The sequence below is a fragment of the Sapajus apella genome, unplaced genomic scaffold (genome assembly GCF_009761245.1).
Source record: "Sapajus apella isolate SASKATOON/1434 unplaced genomic scaffold, GSC_monkey_1.0 scaffold14, whole genome shotgun sequence".
Classification (NCBI taxonomy): domain Eukaryota; kingdom Metazoa; phylum Chordata; class Mammalia; order Primates; family Cebidae; genus Sapajus; species Sapajus apella.
The window spans coordinates 12,686,737-12,708,397 of record NW_022436954.1 but is presented as its reverse complement, the minus strand read 5'-3'; the positions used below and the strand labels follow the sequence as shown (position 1 = coordinate 12,708,397).

General features: G+C 39.2%; 1 protein-coding gene across 1 annotated transcript; it reads left to right on the top strand.

The window, feature by feature from the left end:
- The first annotated feature begins 1,048 nt into the window (after positions 1 to 1,048).
- On the top strand, positions 1,049 to 1,984 carry LOC116554532 (olfactory receptor 9I1-like). The gene has a single exon (XM_032282461.1). It carries the CDS (start codon positions 1,049 to 1,051, stop codon positions 1,982 to 1,984), a length of 936 nt encoding a protein of 311 aa, XP_032138352.1.
- The last annotated feature ends 19,677 nt before the right edge of the window (positions 1,985 to 21,661 follow it).

Genomic DNA, 21,661 nt, shown 5'->3' with positions numbered 1-21,661 from the left:
CTAGCATACAAATCCATTGTGCACATATGCACATTGGAAACAACCCTAAAAAAGGTGGAGTTGATGCTGGAACTCCAGGTGGCTGTGGACTTGGAAATGAGATGATTCTAGAATGTATGTGAACCGAAGACCATGCCACTCATATTATCTCAGAATTTAGAAAAAAATAATTCTAAGTGTGTGTCAGACCATGTGCAGCATACTATGAAAATTATGTCCTACACAATAATATTATGACTTTGGCAGTGTAATCCTCATTTATTCAAGAAGGAGGCTGAGGTTCAGAAAGGTTAATTAACTTGCTCAAGGGCTGAAGGTATTCAAACCTCCACCTTATTTCAAAGCCCATGTCTTTTATACTATATCACTAGGGGTTTTCCAACAAAGTGCTTTCTTCCTCCATGTGAGGTTGACTAAGGTTTCCAATTTGAGACCTGTCAGTTTTGGAAGTGCCTAAGGAACTGAGGCCTAACCTAGGAATCTTTGCCTGTTTACTAATTGTGAAATCTGGGTCACTTCACTTCTTTGACCCTCAAATTCTTCTGTAAAAAATGGGGTTAACAATATGTTTCTGAAGGAACAGAAAACCAAACACTGCATGTTCTCACTTATAAGTGGGAGCTGAACAATAAGAATACATGGACACAGGGAGGGGAAAAACAAATGCTGGGGCCTGTTGGGGGACAGCAGGAGGTGGGAAGAGGATTAGGAAAAAGAGCTAATGCTTGCTGGACTTAATACTTAGGTGATGGGTTGATAGGCGCAGCAAACCACCATAACACACATTTACATACGTAACAAACTTGGACATCCTGTACGTGTACCCCAGAACTTAAAAATAAAATAAAGAAAATGAAAAACAATATGTGTTTCCAAGGATTTCTGAAGGGTCAAGTAAAATACAGTGTGTGAAAATATAAAGTGCTTTACAGATCTAAAAAATTATTATCATTACTGAGCAATGATCAAGCCAAGCTATTACCACCTTAATGTATCCTCAATGAGACTTTATTATTATTTTTTAATTTCAGTGGATAACGTTGGCTTCATGGCAGAGAATGGCACCATGGTGACAGAATTTGTTCTGATGGGGTTCCGGTTGCAGGCAGAGCTACAGATAGGTCTCTTCTTTGTGTTTCTGGCCGTTTTTCTCATCACCATGGGGGGCAACCTGGGCATGATTGTGCTAATTCAGAGTGAGCTTCGGCTTCAGACTCCCATGTACTTCTTCCTCAGTCACCTTTCCTTCCTGGACATTTGCTACTCTTTTGTTATTGTTCCTCAGTTGCTTGAGACTTTGGGGACTGATAAGATGATCATTACCTATGAGCGCTGCACCAGCCAATTCTTCTTTTTCACCCTCTGTGCTAGCACTGAGTGTTTTCTTTTGGCTGTGATGGCCTATGACCGCTACATGGCTGTGTGTAAGCCCCTCCTCTATGCCACAGCCATGACACCACAGACCTGCCTGGGGCTGGTGGCTGGGGCATATGCTGGTGCCATGGTCAGTTCTGTGATCCGCACTGGGTGTACCTTCTCTATCTCTTTCTGTAAGTCCAATCATGTAGACTTCTTTTTCTGTGACCTCCCACCCCTGCTGAAGCTTGCCTGTAGGGAAACCAGGGAGTGGGTAATCTACCTCTTAGCTTTTGTGGTCATCACAACCAGCATTTCAGTGATTCTTATATCCTACTTACTCATCATTCAGGCCATTCTGAGGATTCGTACAGCAGGTGGCAAAGCCAAGACCTTCTCCACCTGTGCTTCTCACATGACTGCAGTGGCTCTCTTCTTTGGGACACTCATTTTCATATACCTGAAAGGCAACATGGGCAAATCCCTTGAGGAAGACAAGGTTGTGTCAATATTTTACACTGTGGTGATCCCCATGCTAAATCCAGTGATCTATAGCCTGAGAAACAAAGAAGTGAAGGAGGCTCTGAAGAAAGCTTTCAACAGGATGAGGGTTTCCCAAGCAGATTAACTCTTTAGCTCCATTAATCCAGAAGTTTCTGCAAATCCTACTCTGGGCTTTTGCCTCATCCCCTTAACACATGAACCAGATCTCATAATTACAAAGACATATTGAGGGAGAAAGAGGTAGATTTGGGTTCCAGTATCTTCTTTACTGGCTCCATGATCTTGAGCCAGAAATGCTCCATTTCAGTTTTCTCAACAGTAAAAATTTCTGCCTTGCTATGGATAAAGGTCAAGAGATCTTCAGCCAGGATCAAGAAAGAGGGAATGCCAATAAGCTATGTAAATAATAGCATGCTATAAAATATAGATTTTTTTTTTCTTATCTGTCCTGGGTATTGAGAAGCATTTTCTCAGCTATTTGAATTTTTTTCTATTAAGCTTGTTTTTGTGCCTAGCATGATTACAAAACAGTAGCTCATTGTTTACACAGTATAGGGAAGTCATATTTTTGGTTGTGGATCATAGTGTGGATATCGGCCTTGATGAAAGAAAACTTTTTTAAAATATTCAGTCATACCCAATTTGGGATTTGTCATGGAAAATAAAAGCAGCTAAACAGAAGAAGAAAAAATAAAGAAAGGAAAGGAGGTGTGTTAGCCTGCTTCCCAAGATGGCATAGAGGATTCAGACACTGTGGGAAAAAAAGAAGGATGTAATGATTTGCATTAATTATTGGAAACAATTTGGTCTTGATGCAGGGCTGAAGTGAGTTGCCTATATAACTTTGTAATATTTCTTGATCACCAAAGGTCAGCAGCTCTATTTTATTTCTGAAGCATTGTTCATGGACCATCTGCTTCAATTAACTCAAGTTATTTCCTATTCTCCAGTAATGAAAACCATTATCTACTTTCATCTCCTCTAGGACATTTACTATATTGTCAGAAGATAGATAACAATGAATCTGACTGCCATTTTTTAATGACCTCCTCATCTGCTAGAAATATTACCTGGGAAACATCTCCATGGAGACCCCACAATTTTATTCATCAATTCAGCAAATATATACTATCTGCTGTGTATCAAATATTAAGTTTATAATCTAGTAATAAATAAGATAGATATGGTTCCTTTGGCACAGAGATTAGAACTTAGGACACAGGCAGATATTCAACTATTGCAGTTAATTAATTAATTATTATTTGTTACAATATTGCAAAGTGAAACAAAAGAAGAAGCATGGGGTATTGTATACTGTACAATAGGGTTCCAACCTAGTTTGGTGTGGTCAGAAAAGGCTTCCGAGAGGAATTAACATTGAAGCAGAGGCTTCAAGAATAAGTATGCCATAGTCATGGGTTGTGAAGACTCTTCTAGACAGAAAGAGTTGCAAATGCAAAGGTCTGTGAAAAGGGATGCCTTGAGGAACTGCGGTTGGCTGTAACATGAGGGAGCGGGGCTTAGTGTGAGATGCAACTGGTGAATTCCAGAGAAACTGGGTCACAGAGCCTTGCAGATTTGCTTAGGGACTTGTGGACTTTATTTCAAAAGTAGAATGTGAAATGGTCAGATATGAATTTTTAAAAGATTTCTTTGGCTGCAGTGTGATGGGTGGAAAGGAGGCTGGTGGTGGCAGAGACAGAGGGAAATAGAACCACTTTGTCTGTTAAATAACACTTGGTGCATCCCAGTGCATGGCATTTGATTTCCATGCTATAGTGGAAATTCATTCTAGGATGCACGTTATGTTAGAGAACGCTAGCAGGTGCATGACTTTGATGTTGGTTTAGGACTGATTCTTGGCAAAGTGGCAAAATTAGGGAAATATGTTTTTGGTGATGCCCACCTTTTCATTGGTGCACTTTTCCTTCCGTAAAGTGTGACCTTTCTCAGGTAGACACAGGTATACATTAACTGTGCCTTCATCCAAATGATCATCAACTACTCCTTCTTAAGGGGTCAGCATGTTTTCATTAACCACGTACTCGATGCCAGACTGAGTTAATGAGCTTAAGAAACCATCCCTTAAAGGGCTTCTTCTGTGTTTAAAGGCAGGGAAAGCCTTCAAATGTAAAAACAAAGAAATCGGCAAAATGCTAGACAGTGGGTTCACTGTTTTGATAGTGGCAGGAACAACCTCATACCCCTACGAATTTCTGCTTTGTGGGTGGCAACCAATTCTGCCTATAAATGAGTGATCTTTGATACATCTGCAGTATTTTATATTTATACAATTGCCTCATGTATGCACCAAGTGGATAAAAATAAAATGAAGTTTTAGTGTGTTTTAGGGAATTATCTTCTGATTAATGTAAAAACCACTGGAGATTGGCGTATGTAGTATTGCTAATTACATATATTAATAAATGCATAAAAACATTCATAAATCACCTAATTTGTGTCAGATTCTGTGCTGACTTTTCACTTATCTCATTTAAAGATTTCATTCTTAAAATAAAAAAAAGTCTCATCCTTAAAATAGATTCTACACACACTGTTTTAGAAATAGAATTCAGTCAGGAATTCTGGTGTTGTTTTCTTTCTTACCCTCTCACTTCTAAGAGTATTTCTTTTGGGAAGTAGGCTTTGGAATTATACATTTTTAGCTATAATATTTTGGCCTTAATTTACCAACAGTGATATTGGAAAGATGAAAAAAAGCAGGCCTTCAAACTCTGAACTGACCCATGAAAATTAATCCACCAAGAGGCCAAAGTACTATGTTCTTGATCACTTAGAGCGACACCAAAACTTTTATTATGGATTTGTATTTTTCACATGCCTTAAGTTGATTGAGTGTAGGGATAAAGCCAAATCAACTAGATTATCAGCATAAGGGCACGGGACTAGGATAGAATGATGGAGCATAAACCATACAATACATAATCTAGGGCCTTTGGCAGAAGCATGTATGTATGTATTTACTTTTTGTGTATGGGAATGCATTTTGTCTGGGGGAGCCACAGTGCTTCAGACAAGAGCAAAACAACCACACACAATTTTTCTTTTGTCATGAAGATCAATTCCAGACAGATAGAAATACTTATCAGATTTTTTTTCTCTTTGCTCCAGTTCTATTTGTCTAAGCTACAGAGGAGGGAAAATGCCATCAAAGGCATGTGCAAATGACCACAAGAGCAGAGCTGCTCAAGTCCCAGTGCCACCATCCCCATGGATCTTCCGTGCCTTTTTGGTGGCTATGGGCTAAAGGGCAAAAAAGAAACAAAGCATTTTGGTTTGAAGGTTTTTACTTGTGATGAGTTCAAAGAAGGTTAGGCAGCTCTGGTTTTTGAATCTCATTTTGCCTGATGCTGAATGCAAACCTCAAACTAAATTTTCTTCTGAATCTTACTTAGAGAATGTGGGGAGGATAAATCACCCGAGAAATTGGGGAGAGCTGACAGAAGTTGAAAGGAAAGTAGGCTGTCTGCTTCCCTGTAGTGAATCCATGAAGTTGCTTGTGGAGATCAAGATGCTTCACAGACATTATACAATTCGTCCTTTTAGTCCTGTTGGGAAAGAAACTCTCAGCTATTTCCACTCATCTCTTCTTCAAAAATTATGAGTTTTTCTGAAAATAGTTGAAAAGAACATTGTGTCTTTTTCTTTTTCTCAACATCTTTGTCCTTATTTAAAACATAATAGTGAAACACAAAAATAAAAAATGACAGCAACAGCAGCAAAAAAAAGTGCTGTTGATCTTGTAACGGAATGAATATCTACACTGTTTCTAATTCTACCCTTACTAAATTTGCTTCTTTGGGGATTAAAACCCCTGAAAAAAGTACTGTAAAAATAGCCTATCAACATCTGTTGTTTTATATATAGACAGAGCCTAAAATATTTTATTCATTAATTAAATAAATTAGCTCTTTATTGAGGAGCTAGTATATGCTGGGCACTCTGTGTGGGCAGGGACGTCGCTCCTCACTGTATTCCTGTTGTGTACCTTAATACTTGGCACACAGATGGCACTTAACTAACTTAACAAAAATTCCCTTTAATTGTTTAAAAGTTTTTTTGGTACACATAATATTGAAACTTAAGTGGTTAAAATAAATTTACTATTTTAACCATGTAAGTACATAATATAGTGGCATTAAGTACATTCATATCATCTTACAACCATCACTATGATCCCTCTCCAGAACTTTTTCATCATCCCAAACTGAAACTCTGTACCCATTGAATCACTCCCCATTTCCCTGTCCGCCTACCTCTGGCGATCTCCATTCTAGTTCTGTTACTATGGATTTGCTTCTTCTAAGTACTTTGTAAAAGTGGGATCATATAATATTTATCTTTCTGTGTCTAGGCTTCTTTCATTTAGCATAATGTTCCCAAGGTTCATGCATTTTATAGCATGTATTGGAACTCCATTGCTTTTTATAGATCAATAATAGTCTATTGCATGGATATACCACATTTTATCCATTTATCTCTTTGTGGACACTTGAGTGGTTTCTACCTTTTGGCCATTGTGAATAATGTTGCTATAAACGTGGGTGAACAAAGATTTGTCTAAGCCCCTGTTTTCCACTCTTTTGCATAGTACATACTACTTAAAAGTGGAATTGTTGGCTCATATGGTAAATCTCTGCTTAACTTTTTGAGGAACCACCTACTGTTTTTCACAGCAGCTGCACCATTTTACATTCCTACTGGCAATATATAAGGGTTCTAAGATTTTCACATACTCAACACTTATTTTCCATTTTTTTTTGGTAATAGCTATTCTAATGGGTATGAAGTGGCATTTCACTGTGGTTTTGAATTGCATTACCTAATGACTAGTGATGTTGAACATCTTTTCATCTTCTTATTGTCTTATTTGCAATTTATATATCTTCTTGGAGAACTATCTATTCAAGTTCTTTACTCGTATTTAAATTGGGTTGTTTGGGCCAGGTGTGACAGCTCACTGCTATAATCCCAGTGTTTGGGGAGAACCCCTGGTCTCAAGCTATCCTCCTACCTTGGCCTCCCCAACCACTGGGCAACATGGTGAGATCCTGCCTCTACAAAAAATAAAAATAAATAGAGTTGTTTGTTTTTTAATTGTTGAGTTGCATGAGTTCTTTATATATAGTCATGAGCCACATAAGGATATTTCAATCAATGACGGATCACATCTCAATGGTGTTTCCATGAGGTTATAATGGAGCTGAAAATTTCCATCACCTAAGGCCATCATAACATTATAGGACAACAGATGACTCACATGTTTGTGGTGATGCTGGTGTAAACAAACCTACTGTACTGTCAGCCATATAAAAGTATAGCACATACTATTATGTACAGTATATAATTCTTGATAGTGATAATAAGACTATGTTACTTGTTTATGTAGTTACTATAGTATTTTGTTGTTATTTTAGAGTGTATTCCTTCTAATCACAAAAAGCAAGTTAACTCTAAAACGGCCCCATGCAGGTCCTTCAGGAAGTATTCCAGAAGAAGGCATTGTCACCATAGCAGATGACAGCTCCATGCATGTATTTGCCCCTGATGTCCTTCTAGTGGGACAAGGTGTGCTTTTGATATCATACCTAAAAAGTCATTGCCATATTCAATGTTATGAAGCTTTTCCTCTATGCTTTATCCTAAGAGTTTTGCCATTTTAGCCTTTATGTTTACGTATTTTATCCATTTTGAGTTCATTTATGTATGAGTATACTACATGAAAGTTAAGGACCCAGCTTTATTCTTTTGCGTAGGGATATCCAGTTTTCCTAGCATTGTTCGTTGAAAAGAGGCGCTCAACTTTTACTGAGATCCGTAACACAATGAGAGGAGATACCGTAAAATAAAAAAGTCTCAGGATTAAGAGAAAAGAGGTTTCAAACTCATTTTCAGGCCCACCCTTCTTCCTTCTCATCTATTGTTTGTTCGTTTTTACTAGTAGGGCAAATTAAGCCTCAGATAGTTAAATGACCCCAGGTGCCCTGTCCCGGTACCACAGTTAAGTAGCAGCTGTATCTTAACTTTGCTTTTGAGAAGGTGGTATTGTATCATTTACTTTCATAATTTACCCAGGGAACGGGATTTTCCTCAGGGAAGGCAAATCCAAATCTGTAGAAGAGTGAATGACAGTTTGAAAAACTGTGTTTGGCATGACTCTTGTTTCATAATACAAACAACGTAAAGTGAAACTCTTCTGTTGAAAGCTTGTGGGACTGCCCAGACATTGGAGTGCAACTGTGGCATGACTGTGAGCTAAAAATGTTGGGGGGACACAGGTCTAGCGGGTATTAGCTCATTACAACCATGTGTGCACAGCCAGTCCTTATTGAGAATAGACATTTCTAGATGATAAAGCCAGTTAATTTATGTCTTACTTTTCAGCTCCTAACTTTTTAACCTTGCACACAGGATTACCCCAGGCATAATAGTGACTGCCTTGGTCCTGAAGTTACTCAGTCTCTATCGTTGCTCTGGGTGCTCACATTTCTTTTCCAGTTATGATACTGTAGATAAGGGGATTGGGGTAGAAAGACACTCCAGGACAGTTTAGACTGTGTCTTAATTAGGAACTTTGACATAGAGACTACTGAGTTAACCAGACCACTGATGCATTTCCCAAGAGCTCTGATAGGCTCTGGGGAAATCCTCACAGGCCGGGAGAACAGCAGTCCTGAGTTCCAGAAATTACAGATCGAGTAGTGATTCTACAAGCCAAACATCAGGAGCCAAATAATTCTACTCAATTTGTGACTGGTATTACAAGAGGATTGGTGTGACAAGAGGATTGGTATGAGGACCCAGGGAGATGCAGGTGGGAGCTAGTTCAGAAGCCATGATGTGACTCAGGGATGGGTGGGATGAGAGGATAAAGAATAGGAACAAATAAAATGGCAGAATCAGAACATTTATTTTATTTTTAAAGTGTTATTCATAATTCACAGATAATATTTTTATGTATTTATGAAATTCACGACATTAAAATAAGGGAATCACAGAATTCCCTCCAGAAGGGCTGTTTCAATGTGCAGTGAATGAGAATGCTGGATCCCCTATACCCTGACAGCACTGGGGAGCATACTTTTTAAAATATGGCCAGTATTTACTTGGAAAGTGTCTCATTATTTTAATTTGTATTTCTTTGATTATTAATGAGGTTCAGAATCACCTCATTTGTTTGCATCATTTATATTTCTTTTGTAAATTTCTTATGTGCTTTGTTGATTGATTTGTAAGAGTAACTTGTATGTTGGTAGGGGGAATGGCAGTGGAGGAAGGGCTTACACTTGAAGCCATAAAATGGCTGCAAGTACTGGGAACAGTAAACTGAGGCAAACTGCGTTGGGCCTTTGGGGCGGCAAACTTTTTTGAGCCTTTTTGTTTAGGTGCAAAGTAACCTAAACTTTGTTACAGCACATAACATGCTTAGGGGCTTAAAACTCCTTATGTAGCATTACAAAGGAACTAAACTTGTAGGGTTTTTGTAAAATTTGCTTTTACTAGCCGCACTGTTCATTAATAAGCATATGCTTTTAGTTTGTAAAAAAACTTACATAAACTACCACTGTTAGTAATTTTATGTTTAATGCACAGCCTTCCTTTACCAATTTACCCTGCCACCTGCACTATAAAAAATAGTAATTGGGCTTAATAAATATTGTAAAAACCAAAGCTTGGGGCCTTCACTGCCTCTAGTAAAAAGTAATGGTCCCGTGGTCCCACTCTCTCTCTTAATCTGTCTTTTTCTCATTTCTTTTTTGCCACCAAACTCAGGGTACCCATGGGTGGGGTGTGGGGCTGGTTCCCTATAGTACATGAGAAAAATCAGTCCTTTGTCTGTCATTCGTATTGCAAATATGTTTACAAGTTTGCCTTTTGAGTTTAATTATGGTACTTTTAGCCTCCAAAAATGTTAAAATTTGATGTAGATTTATTCATTTTTTTTTCTTTTATAGCTTGTAGGGTTTCTATTGATATTAGAAAGGCCTTTTCTCCAAGATAATCAAATTATTTACCTTTTTTTAAAAAAAAGATTTGCTATAATTTCATTTTTTATGTCTCACATCTTGGATTCATCCTGAATTTATTTTGCACACATGACAGTGCAACTTTACATTTCTCTGGGAGATTGCTGGGCAACATGTCTCCCTCTGGGATCTGAGCTCCAGGAGGGCAGGCACTTAGCTTGTGCTGCTTGCCAAAGTGATGCTGGTGCCTGGCACAGAGCCTGCCACCTGGTAGGCACTTAGTAAGCTCTTCTTTAATTAGTATATGATAAAATTCTAGAAGATAGAGGGATGAGCTGAATCTAGTAGGAAAAAAAAAAAAAACCTTTATTTATGGATTTTATCCTCTAAAAAAAATAGAAAAAGACTGAAGCAAGCCCAGAAAATGAAAACCAAGGTGGCGAAGGAACCAGAAACCAAATTAGAGGAGGCACTGCGGATGCTCACTTTGGAGAAGACTCAGTGAGGAAATGTCTTCCTTTGTTTAGTGTTAAGGAGATGGATGCCTTGGCTTTTAGAGTTTAAGGAGGAGGTCTGGAAGGAACTGTTCAAAGAGGGGATGGGTTGTCTTTGGAGACGGTGAGTTCTCTTTCCCTGGGAGTGCTCAAGGGTAGATATATTGTTTCTTGGGGACTGTTGTGAAAGATTCAAACATCAGGAGCCCAGCAGACGAGTGATATGGACTAAGGGTAATTCAATAGGGAAGAGCAGGCTCCATAGGAGCAATGAAATGACCTCTCAGCTCTAACCAAGTGTTGCCATGTGTTGCAAGAAATCTGTATTTTTTTTTCAAGAGAAATTTGAAAGTGAATTAAAACAATAGAAAGTTTATTGATTTTTAAAACTTGGGTTTTAAAATCCTGATCTGATGTCTGGATTTCTCTTGTGGCCCAGAAGTTTGTAATCTCTATCACAGATAAAAGTGGACTTATACATAGAAAGTAGCCCAGTTTCCGGATTATATGACCTTTCAGACTTCTCTAACCTTGGCTCTCTGATTTCCTGAGCTATATAAATGTAAGAGATTATTAATAGCGTCACTATATCACTAGAATATGACTCAGCATATGAGAAGAGCAGATTTGATGTAGGAAGAATTAGGATTTGATGGAAGGAAGGCAGTCTCTGGAATTACTCTACTCTATATACAACCTATCATCATTTTATGCCAATAAATATTAATTGTTGGTAATAATAGAGTGTGAGGGTCATATAAGCAAGTCATAAGGAGAGAAAAGGCCAGGAAGTGGTATTTAAAGTGATGACGGAGAGAGACAGAGACAGAGAGTAAGAGAGCAAGAGAGAGAGAGAGAGAGAGAGAAAAGAATAAGAAGAAGAAGAAGGAGGAGGAGGAGGAGAAGAAGGAGGAAGAGGAAGAGGAGGAGGAGTAGAAGGAGGAGGAGGAGGAGAAAGAGGAGGAGAAGGAGAATAGAAAGCAACTTTGAACTGAACCTCCCTTGTGTATAAAAGGAAATTAAGAGTTTGAGAAATCTACTCTTGCCCAGTGGCCTGGAGACACAGGGTCTTCTGTAGGCTGCTTTATCCACTAATAAAATTAAGTGTTTTGGCTTATCAATAAAAATCAGTGCCATGGATTTTTTTGTTCTGTGATGAAGCTGAGAGAGTTGAAAACGAATGGGAATTGTTACTGTTTCCCCATCCAACATTATTTCGTTGCATCATTATAACTACTATTGCAGAAGTTTGAATGCACAGCAAAAAGAGATGGCTTTTCTTCATTTACAGTAGGGTGACTATAGTTAACAAAAATTAATCCTATTAATCCTATTTCAAAATAGCTAGAAGAGAAGATCTGAAACATTCTCAATACAAGGAAATGACAAATGTTTGAGGTGATGAATATTGTAATTATGCTTTGATCATTACACATTGAAGGCATATACCAAATGTCACATGTACCCCATTAATATGTACAATTATTATGTATCAATAGGAAAATTTAAAAAGAAAGTTTCCCAAGGTCACGTAACATAGCCAGCAGCTGAGCTAGGATTGAATGTTGGCAGTTTGTCTTTAGAGCTGCATTCAGCCATTGTGACGTTCACCTCCCACCACACTGGGCTCTTTTATCAGGGGGAGCTGTTAGATGTCTGCTTTTTTTTTTTTTTGAGACGGAGTTTCGCTCTTGTTACCCAGGCTGGAGTGCAATGGCGCGATCTCGGCTCACCGCAACCTCTGCCTCCTGGGTTCAGGCAATTCTGCTGCCTCAGCCTCCTGAGTAGCTGGGATTACAGGCTCGTGCCACCATGCCCAGCTAATTTTTTGTATTTTTTTTTTTTTTTAGTAGAGACGGGGTTTCACCATGTTGACCAGGATGGTCTCGATCTCTTGACCTAGTGATCCACCCGCCTCGGCCTCCCAAAGTGCTGGGATTACAGGCTTGAGCCACCGCGCCCGGCCCAGATGTCTGCTTTTAATTACTTAGATGATAGTGATTTTAAGGTCTTGTATCAGCCAGGTTTTCTAAAGAAACAATAGAAAATATATTTTTATCTACACACAGCATTTATATTTCTACCTATCTTCTTGCCTACCTACCTACCTGTCTACCTATCTATCTATAATTATTTTAGAGAATTTGGCTCATATAATTGTGGGGGCTGGCACGTCTGAAATTTGCTGAGCAGGTGGCAGGCTGAAGACTCAGGGAAAAGATGATGTTGTAGTTCTCAGTCTTAAGTTACGTGGAAGAAGAATTCATTATTTTTTGGGAGGCCTTAGTCTTTTCCTTTAAGTTCTTCAACTTATGGGATGAGGTGGACCCATATTATACAGGGTACTCTGCTTTACTCAAAGTCAACTGATTTAAATGTTAATCATAGAAAAAGAAAAAATACCTTAACAGCACTACTTAGGCTGGTGTTTGATTCAATAACTGGGCACCATAGCCCAGCCAAGTTGATACAGAAAATGAACCATACAGGTCCCTTAAGATTATGTGGTTCAGTACTTATTTTAAGGAAGTGCTCACTCTCAGAGTCATACAAGTGCAGGGTTAGTAGCTGACAGTGAGAATCTCCTGAAATTTTGTGCTTCTCTTGCCTCACGCTGGTCCTGGCCCTGCTTTCCACAAAAGATTCAAGATAATGTCTTTAACCTGGGTCTTCTTTCAGTAGTATGAACTGGGAGTCAGACACACCTGGATTTGAATCCTGCCTCCGTTATTCGTATCAGATATTGAACAAGTGGCATAATCATGCTGAGCCTCAGTTTGCTTAATCATGGAATAGGTATAATAACATCACCTGCTTTCCAGGGATGTTGGGAGGTGACAGAATATCAGCTCAGACACAAGGGTGAAGAGTATGATTTGTTATGGAAAATTCTTTTTTTCATTATAGCAGGCTTTTTTTTAGCCTTTGTTATAATTTTGGCATGTGAAATGGCCAAGTGTTGCCTTTCTTTCGTGCATTCCTTGATGCTTCATCTTGATTTATAAAGCCCAGAAATTCAACAAAACAAAAAGCACAAGCCTGTCTCCAAGCCTTGCATAGAGGGAAGAAGACTGACACACACAAACAGAACCATGAGACAGTGTGATCTACTGCTACCTTGTGTGGGATAGTCCTTAAGTTAATTCATTAAAACAGTGGGGAAGGCAGCTTCAAAACTACTTTGTGAGTAGTTCAAATAAAAGCTGATGTGTAGGTAATAAAATAGGAGTTCTGTAATTGTATCTTTTCCCTAATTCAGACTGGTTTTCTTGGTTAGTGAGATCTTAGGATACTAAGAAAAAAATTCGTCTTGTATGTCTATAAAGATACAGGTATTGGCTGGGCACAGTGGCTCAAGCCTGTAATCCCAGCACTTTGGGAGGCCAAGGCGGGTGGATCACGAGGTCAAGAGATCGAGACTATCCTGGTCAACATGGTGAAACCCCGCCTCTACTAAAAAAATACAAAAAATTAGCTGGGCATGGTGGTGCGTGCCTGTAATCCCAGCTACTCAGGAGGCTGAGGCAGGAGAATTGCCTGAACCCAGGAGGTGGAGGTTGCGGTGAGCCGAGGTCGCGCCATTGCACTCCAGCCTGGGTAACATGAGTGAAACTCCGTCTCAAAGAAAAAAAAAAAAAGATACAGGTATTTTATTTATGGCCATATGGATTAAACATCTATTTTCTTTATGATATTAAACACATTATTTAACAAATGGAACAACACTGTAATATCTCACAAATATTTTGGAGACAAATTTCCCTGAGACTTCTAGTGTGTATTGAGCTATGCTCTCTCTCTCTCCATCTTTCTGTCACTTTTTATATCTGTCCATACATTTGATATTTTTTGGCTCATTTCCTGGATAGTAGAGCCCTTTGCTAGAGTTAGACTTTACATTTTGCAATTTCAGTTGCAGAATAGTTTAATAAACTATTAGCACATGAGAAATAGGGAAAGGCTGTGGATGATGACGAGCAGGAAAGTTTGAACTTTTAAATATCACAATAAAGCAATTTCCCTTTTACACTGTTGGTAGGAGTGTAAATTAGTTCAACAATTGTGGAAGACAGTGTGATGATTCCTCAAGGATCTAGAACCAGACATATCATTTAACCGAGCGATCCCATTACTGGGTATATACCAAAAGGTTTGTAAATCATTCTACTATAAAGACACATGCACAGGTATGTTTATTGTGGCACTGTTCACAATAGCAAAGACTTGGAACCAACCCAAATGCCCATTAATGATAGATTGGATAATAAAAATGTGGCACATATACACCATGGACTACTATGCAGCCATAAAAAAGGATGAGTTCATGTCCTTTGCAGGGACATGGATGAAGCTAGAAACCATAATTCTCAGCAAACTAACACAAGAACAGAAAACCAAACACCGCATGTTTTCACTCGTTAGTTGGAGTTGAACAATGAGAGCCCATGGACACAGGGTGGGGAACATCACACACTGGAACCTGTTGGGGGATGGGGGTTAGGGGAAGGATAGCAGTGGGGTGGGGACCTGGGTGAGGGATAGCATTAGGAGAAATATCTAATGTAGATGACAGGTTGATGGGTGCAGCAAACCACCACGGCGCATGTATACCTATATAACAACTGCACGTTCTGCACATGTAACCTAGAACTTAAAGTATAATAAAAAAAGGTAATAAAGCATCTTCCTTAATAACCTGTGAGTCAACCTGATGCCTTGGAGCATATGGTTTCAGTTGGTCTTAAACTGAAGACCAAAATCCTGAACCTGACCTGTAAGGCTCTATGTAATCCAGCCCAACCAACTGCTAGGCTTGCCTGTTACCATACTCTCCTTAGCCCTTCCCTGGCTTAAAGGCTCTTTCCAGTCGCTCAAATACATGAGTATGGCTAATTCCATCCTGTCCAGGATCTGCTTAGGCCACTCTGCACCCTCTATAAATTTTCTTACCAGGGTCACTCCTACTGACATTCAGATCTCAGCTCACTTTCTCGGTAACCCTCCCAGGCCTTCCCTAATGAGGTCTATGAACCTCTTATTCTCTTTCCTAGCTTTACATATCTCTCCTTTGTAGCACTTAACATAAATGTAATTTTACATTTTTGAGTGATGAATATTCAATTACTGTCTATTTCCCTAATAGGATTGTAAACATCATGAGGGCAAGAGCTGTGTCTCTTTTGTTCATTGCTGAACCTTTATCCTCTAGTAATAAAAATAATGCCTGAGTCAAAAAAAAGAAGAAAGAAAAGAAGGAAAGAAGGAAGAAAGGAAAAGACAGAAAGAAAGAGAGGAAGGAAGGAAGATTATGGAGTGGTTGGGGTATTCTCTGCTTAATGCTACGCATCAGGCTTAGAAGTTCTGTTTGATGACCTGTAAGCCAGGTGAGGATAGCCCATCCTGTCTAGAAAGAACTGTGTATTGCTGTTTCAATGACTAGCAGCCTCTCACCAGCAGGTCCTTTTCTAATGAGGCTCGATATATAGATGGAAGGTTTTTAAAGGACTCTGAGAACTTCATTTTCTAAAAACTGGAGAAGCAGACGTGAGCAGGGAGGTGCATTAGCTGTTGCTTTTCTGAGCACTACAGCTAAATGGCAGATGAGACTTTCTCCCACTCCTCAGGCTTCACTCCTTATTTGACACCTTCTCAGGCTCTCTTAGTCAGGGATTGTTGGCTATGGCAAATAGAAATCTATTCAGGCTAGCTCAGTAAAGTGAGAGTTTTTTTTTTTTTTTTTTCTTTTGTAAAGCTAAAGTAGGCAATTTCAAGGACAAAGAAGCTGAACTGCTGTGAGGCCTCATGGGAACTAGACTCCAGGAGTTAGTGGGAACCAAACCTTTATTCTCAGCTCTCTAGGGGTGTCATGGTCCGATTTATCTCTGCTTCACCCTGATTCTTTCTGTCCTTCTTTAAACCAACTTCATCTGTTTCTATGAGGTCTCAACATGGCCACCAGCCCACAAACATCCATAAGCAGTCAGTTCAAGCTCTCACCACCAAACTGACCATGGTACTTGCTTTTTTTGGTTAAATTTCTCCAGAGAATAAACTTGGGTCAACAGGCCAGCCACACCATTAGGTAGATTGTCCACTGTACATTCAAGTAAGGTCTGGGTCATGTGATATGAACATGGCTGCTTAGGTCTGCTGTGCTTTACATATTTCTCATAGGAAGAGTTTTAGAAGAAGTGGGCTATCAGTCCCAATCATGTCTATTATACAGCAAGAGTCCAGGTCCTTGCTATATCACACATCTTTGAAGAGGCTGCCAATCCTCACCACAAATCTCTTGCATGCCTCTACTTTCAGCAGTGGATATATCATAGCCAAAGGACAGAAATGGGAACTTTATGACCAAGGTGGTCCCATCTTCCAGGCCATAGTTCACTGAAACCGGGGAGGCCACCTGACTCAAGTTGGGCTAGTTTGAGACCCTTCTGCAGGAATTTGGAATTGGGACTATGAAAGACTGGTCTCTCTAATGGGCTGGAATTGTACTATATACAATTGGGAACTGTGGTTAGCCATATTCTGTCATGCGGACTGGGTTGCAAAGGAATCAATACTTCAGGCATAGAGAAATATGAAGCTAATGTGCAGAGAGAAGCAGAAATGAGAGACGAAGAACACTCCCTAAGTTCCTGATAGCTCTTTACAAATAAGTAGTGCTTTCTTGACTTGACTGCATTCTTGCCAGTGGGTTATGTGAGGTTCTTCCCAGTTCTTACAATAAGTCCCTTTTAAATATCTTACATTCACTTGAGTTGGTTTCTGATACTTGCATCCAAATATCTTGACTAATATAAAAATCAGATGTATCAGGAGTAATGTGCAAAATCAGACTTTCAGAAAAAAAAGTGTCATCTGAGACAGTGATGGGAACAGTGGGGACTTCCCCATCCTCAAACTGTCTCTTGGTATGTGCTGTCAGAGGAATTGGTGGACTACCATCCACCTGTTGTCATCTGAGACTCAGATCACCTGCCTCCAGAAATGGAGATGTTAGGGATCTTGACTAAATATTGAGATATTTGAGTATGGTTGCTCCTTGCAGGCTTTTGTAGAGAGCAACTAAATAGAAACAAATTCTTGTCTAGGACTTCCTCATAAGGGAAAATACAGAAGCTACCCAGCATCAGCTTACAGAATCACAAAAGTTCAAAAAAAATTAGGTCATTATATTGGTGGTAGCTTGGAGGAATTGAGAAATCTTTAACAGAGCTCACTCTTCTTGTAGGCAGCCAACAATGAGTCAATTCATGAAGTCCAATTCATGGACTTCAAATTTTATTCAAAAGGTAAGGAAGTTGGCAGCACAGGGAAATAATATTTTGGCTTTATTTGAAAAATTGACAGAAGGGAATTTAAAAGTGAAAAAGACAGATAAGTTTGAAAGTAACTGCTGTAGTCTAAAACAAATTGATAGTCACCTGGTCTAGACTGATAGCAGTGAAGATGGAGGTAAGGTTTACAATATTTTTTGGAGGTAGATTTAAAAGGATTTACAGATGGGTAGTGTAGCTGACTTACTTTTTTAAAGATACTCATACCAAATTACATCCCATCCAATATTATCTTCTGGGAATAAGATCAACATCTTATTATACATGCCTCCATCAAGAGATGGGGTCTCTGATCCTTTCTCTTGAAACTGAGCAAATCTTAATAATGAGTTCAACCAGTAAAATGTTGCAGAAGTGATGCTCTGTGACTGCTGAGGCTGGGCCATGAGGGGCAATATGGCTTCTGCCTGGCTCTCACTTTCACTTGGCATGTTTACCTGTAGAACTCAGCCACCATTTTGTGAGGAAGCCCAGACTACCTGAAGAGGCCATGTGTGGAGTGTTATGGTCAACAGCTCTGCTAGCCCCTCAGCACAGCCAGCACCAACTTTTAGACATGTGATTAAATAAGCCTTCAGTTAATTCAACTCCCAGTCCTTGGGTATTCCAGTTGAGGCCTTGACATGTCATAACTGAAATCCTGGATCAGATAACCCATGAGTGATAATAAATGATTATTGCAGTTTTAAGCCACTAAGATTTGAGATAATTTATTATGTAGTGATAGATAACTAGAGGTTGAATGTGGGCTATAGGAGGAAAAAGGTAAATCTAAGATGATTTCAAGAATTTTGATCTGAATGAGCACAATATTTTGTTGTTGTTATTAGAGGTAGAGTCTTGCCATGTCACCCAGGCTGGAGTGCAGTGGCATGATCATAGCTCAAACTCAAACTCCTGGGATCAAGCCATGCTCTCGTCTCAGCCTTTCAAATTGCTAGGACCATAGGCACCTGCCACCATGCCTGGCTAATTTTTAAAAAAGACTTTTTTCTTTTTCTTTTTTTCTTTTCTTTTCTTTTCTTTTTTTTTTTTTTTTTGTGGAGAAGGGGTCTTGCTATGTTGTCCAGGCTGATTATTATATTTTAAGTGAAATTATGAATTCTCTTTTGAATATGGCAAGTTTGAGATAGCTTTCCCTAGCACTCTCTGCTTTATCCACACTGGCCTTCTTGTTGTCTCTCAAATGTAGCAAGTTCATGCCCTCCCTAGTCTACAGTAATGAAATCCTCAACAACCATTTTGTAATATGTGACAGTGCCTCCATGGTCACAAGCGGACTGAAAAAGAGATTTCACTTAACTTTATCAAGCCAACTAGAGTGATTTTCTAGGAATTTGGAAGTGAATGGAGAGAGTAAAGAGTTCTGTATGTGACTGAACCAAAAACATTTAAACTTGGGAGCTGTGGGCTTAAATGTTGAGAGAGAGAGAGAGAGAGAGAGAGAGAGAGAAAGAAAGAGAGAGAATGAGGCAATTGCATAGTAGATGGACAGAAAACACTGTCTGAATTCTCACAGGATTTCCAGTGGGAAATTTTCAGCCCAGCTGTAATTGTGGTTTGGTTTCTGGATACGCATATCCTTAGAATAAATTTCCTTTTGTTTTGCTCAGGCTTGTTCTGTTTCTTTGATTTTTGTGTGTGTGTTTTTTTGTTTGTTTTTTTTGAAACAGAGCCTTGCTCTGTCGCTCAGGCTAGAGTGCAATGGTGCTATCTCGGCTCACTGTAGCCTCCTGCTCCAGGGCTTAAGTGATTCTCCTGCCTTAGCCTCCCAAGTAGCTGGGATTACAGGTGCCTGGATAATTTTTATATTTTTGGTAGAAACGGGGTTTCACTACGTTAGCCAGGCTGGTCTCGAACTTTTCACCTCAGGTGATCCTCCCTCCTTGGTTTCCCAAAGTGCTGGGATTACAGGCGTGAGCCACTGCGTCTGGCTCTCTGGTTGGTTTTTGTTACCTGAACCTAGAGAGTCGAAATTGATATGTACAATTAATCAAAACCTCCTTGTTTCTCTGGAAAGCAACACCAAGCTCAAGGCTCCTTGAAAAAGTGTTGCTCAGAGGGCTTTCTAAACACCCAGAGCTTTCCTCGCCTCCTTAAAGCATGTATAGATCTCCACATTATGGTGCTAATTGGCAACCGGGTGCTGATCACACTGACTTGGTTAAGCTGGCTAGTTGACTCATGCCACTCCTATGTGGAAAATTTAGACTTATATTTTAGAGAAACAAGAAAATAAAAGGGGTTCTTGAAGAAGATTCCTAACCGTTACGCTAACTTTCTGTGTAACGGTGTGACATGCTAACATACCATTATTGTCATCATTACCAGTAATAAGAAGTCATAATAAGTAAAAATGTCCTAAATTTTCTGAGAAAATCACCTTTCATCTTTTGGAAATGTTACGTTTTGTCTGAATGTGCTTTATGTAATGATACACAGAAGGAGACTTGCTCTAATAATGGGTTTTCAGGGTGTTAAAACTCAGGCTCTCTAACTTGCAACAGCAGCAAGGTTGTGGTTAATGAATACGTGCTATTAAAATGGTTTCAGAGCGAGGAATAGGATGGAGCCTTGTATTAGTGAAGCTGTCTATGCCACACTATGGTAGTTGGAAGAAAACCTTCCTGGGTCTTTGTCAAAGGTAGGGCACTAAGTGAAGGGGGATTTTATTTTCTGACACTGTAAGGAACAGGAAAGGCAAAGGAGTGAGAACAATGTTCACTACAGCGTCAACTGATAATACTGAGAAGGTAATTTAATACCTTCTTTCTGAAAAAAATGTGACATGAGAAAAATGAAGTAATAATTTATATATTTTGAGTGCTTCCTATGTGCCAGATGAGAGACTAATGACATCTCTGTAAGGTTGGCAGGTGTCAGGTGAGTGACCTTGGGTAACCTTCCTCCCTCCTACCCCATGTCTTTGTTACTGCTTCAGCAGAATGAGGAGAGCCACTCTTTGCAAAGCTCTTCTGAGGGCAAAATGGAAGGGACATTGTTCTGAAAGGTCAAAGGTACCCTGTAAATATAAGAGCTTAGCAAATTTTCTTTCTTTGCCTCTTTCTCTAGTAAGAAAGATGGAGTGGAAAGAAAGTGAGGGAGAAGCTTTGGTTGGAATTTATAGAGGGGTGAAGCAGATAGGCAGTAAATACAATAAGTACATTATATGCTATGTTAGAACGTGACAGTTCCTATGGGGAAAAACTAAGGCAGGGTCAGGAGAATAGGGAATGTGCAATTTTAAGTGTCTTGCTCAAATTTTAATTTTTAAAAAATGTTCCTTTTCTTTTATTTTCCTTATATTTTTAGTTGACATATAATAATTGTACATATTTATGAGTTCCAAAAGCCTAAACTCTGACATCAAGAAAGTATTTGGAAGCTTGTACAGTGAATAAGAGAAACTTACCTATCTGCAACCATGGATAAAAATTTCCTGGTCCAGAAGGGTAAAGAAGAGGGGAGAGTAGCAAGAAGTTGGTTGACAGATACAAAATTACAACTAGCTAGGAGGAATAAGTCTTAGGGTTCCATAGCATTGCAGGATAAATATGGTTAACCAAAAATCATTGTATATTTTCAAAGAGCTAGAAGAGAGAATTTTGAATGTTCAGACCACAAAAAAATTGTGAATGAGGTGGTGGATATGCTAATTGCTGTGGTTTGATATATGTGTATCAAATTTTAATTTTAAGGTTCAGCTCAAATGCCATTTCCTTGGAAATCATCTCCCCTGAATTTTATTTTGGTGTGGGAACGATTGATTACATATATGGCTTACCTCTAACAGGAGAGTATAAAATTTTTGAAGGCAGAAAATATGTGTATGTATCTGTGTGTGTAAATTTCAGCCCTGGTCTCTAGAGCACCTTTCTCAATCAAAAATGAGAAATGACTGAATGTGCAGATGACTCCCACCTGTCCCCTTCCTGGCCCCACCTTTGTCAAAGGGGTTTCCTCCTGACCTTGC

Excerpts from the sequence above, each read along its gene's own strand:
- LOC116554532 (XM_032282461.1), top strand. The coding sequence starts at position 1,049 with ATGGCAGAGAATGGCACCATGGTGACAGAATTTGTTCTGATGGGGTTC.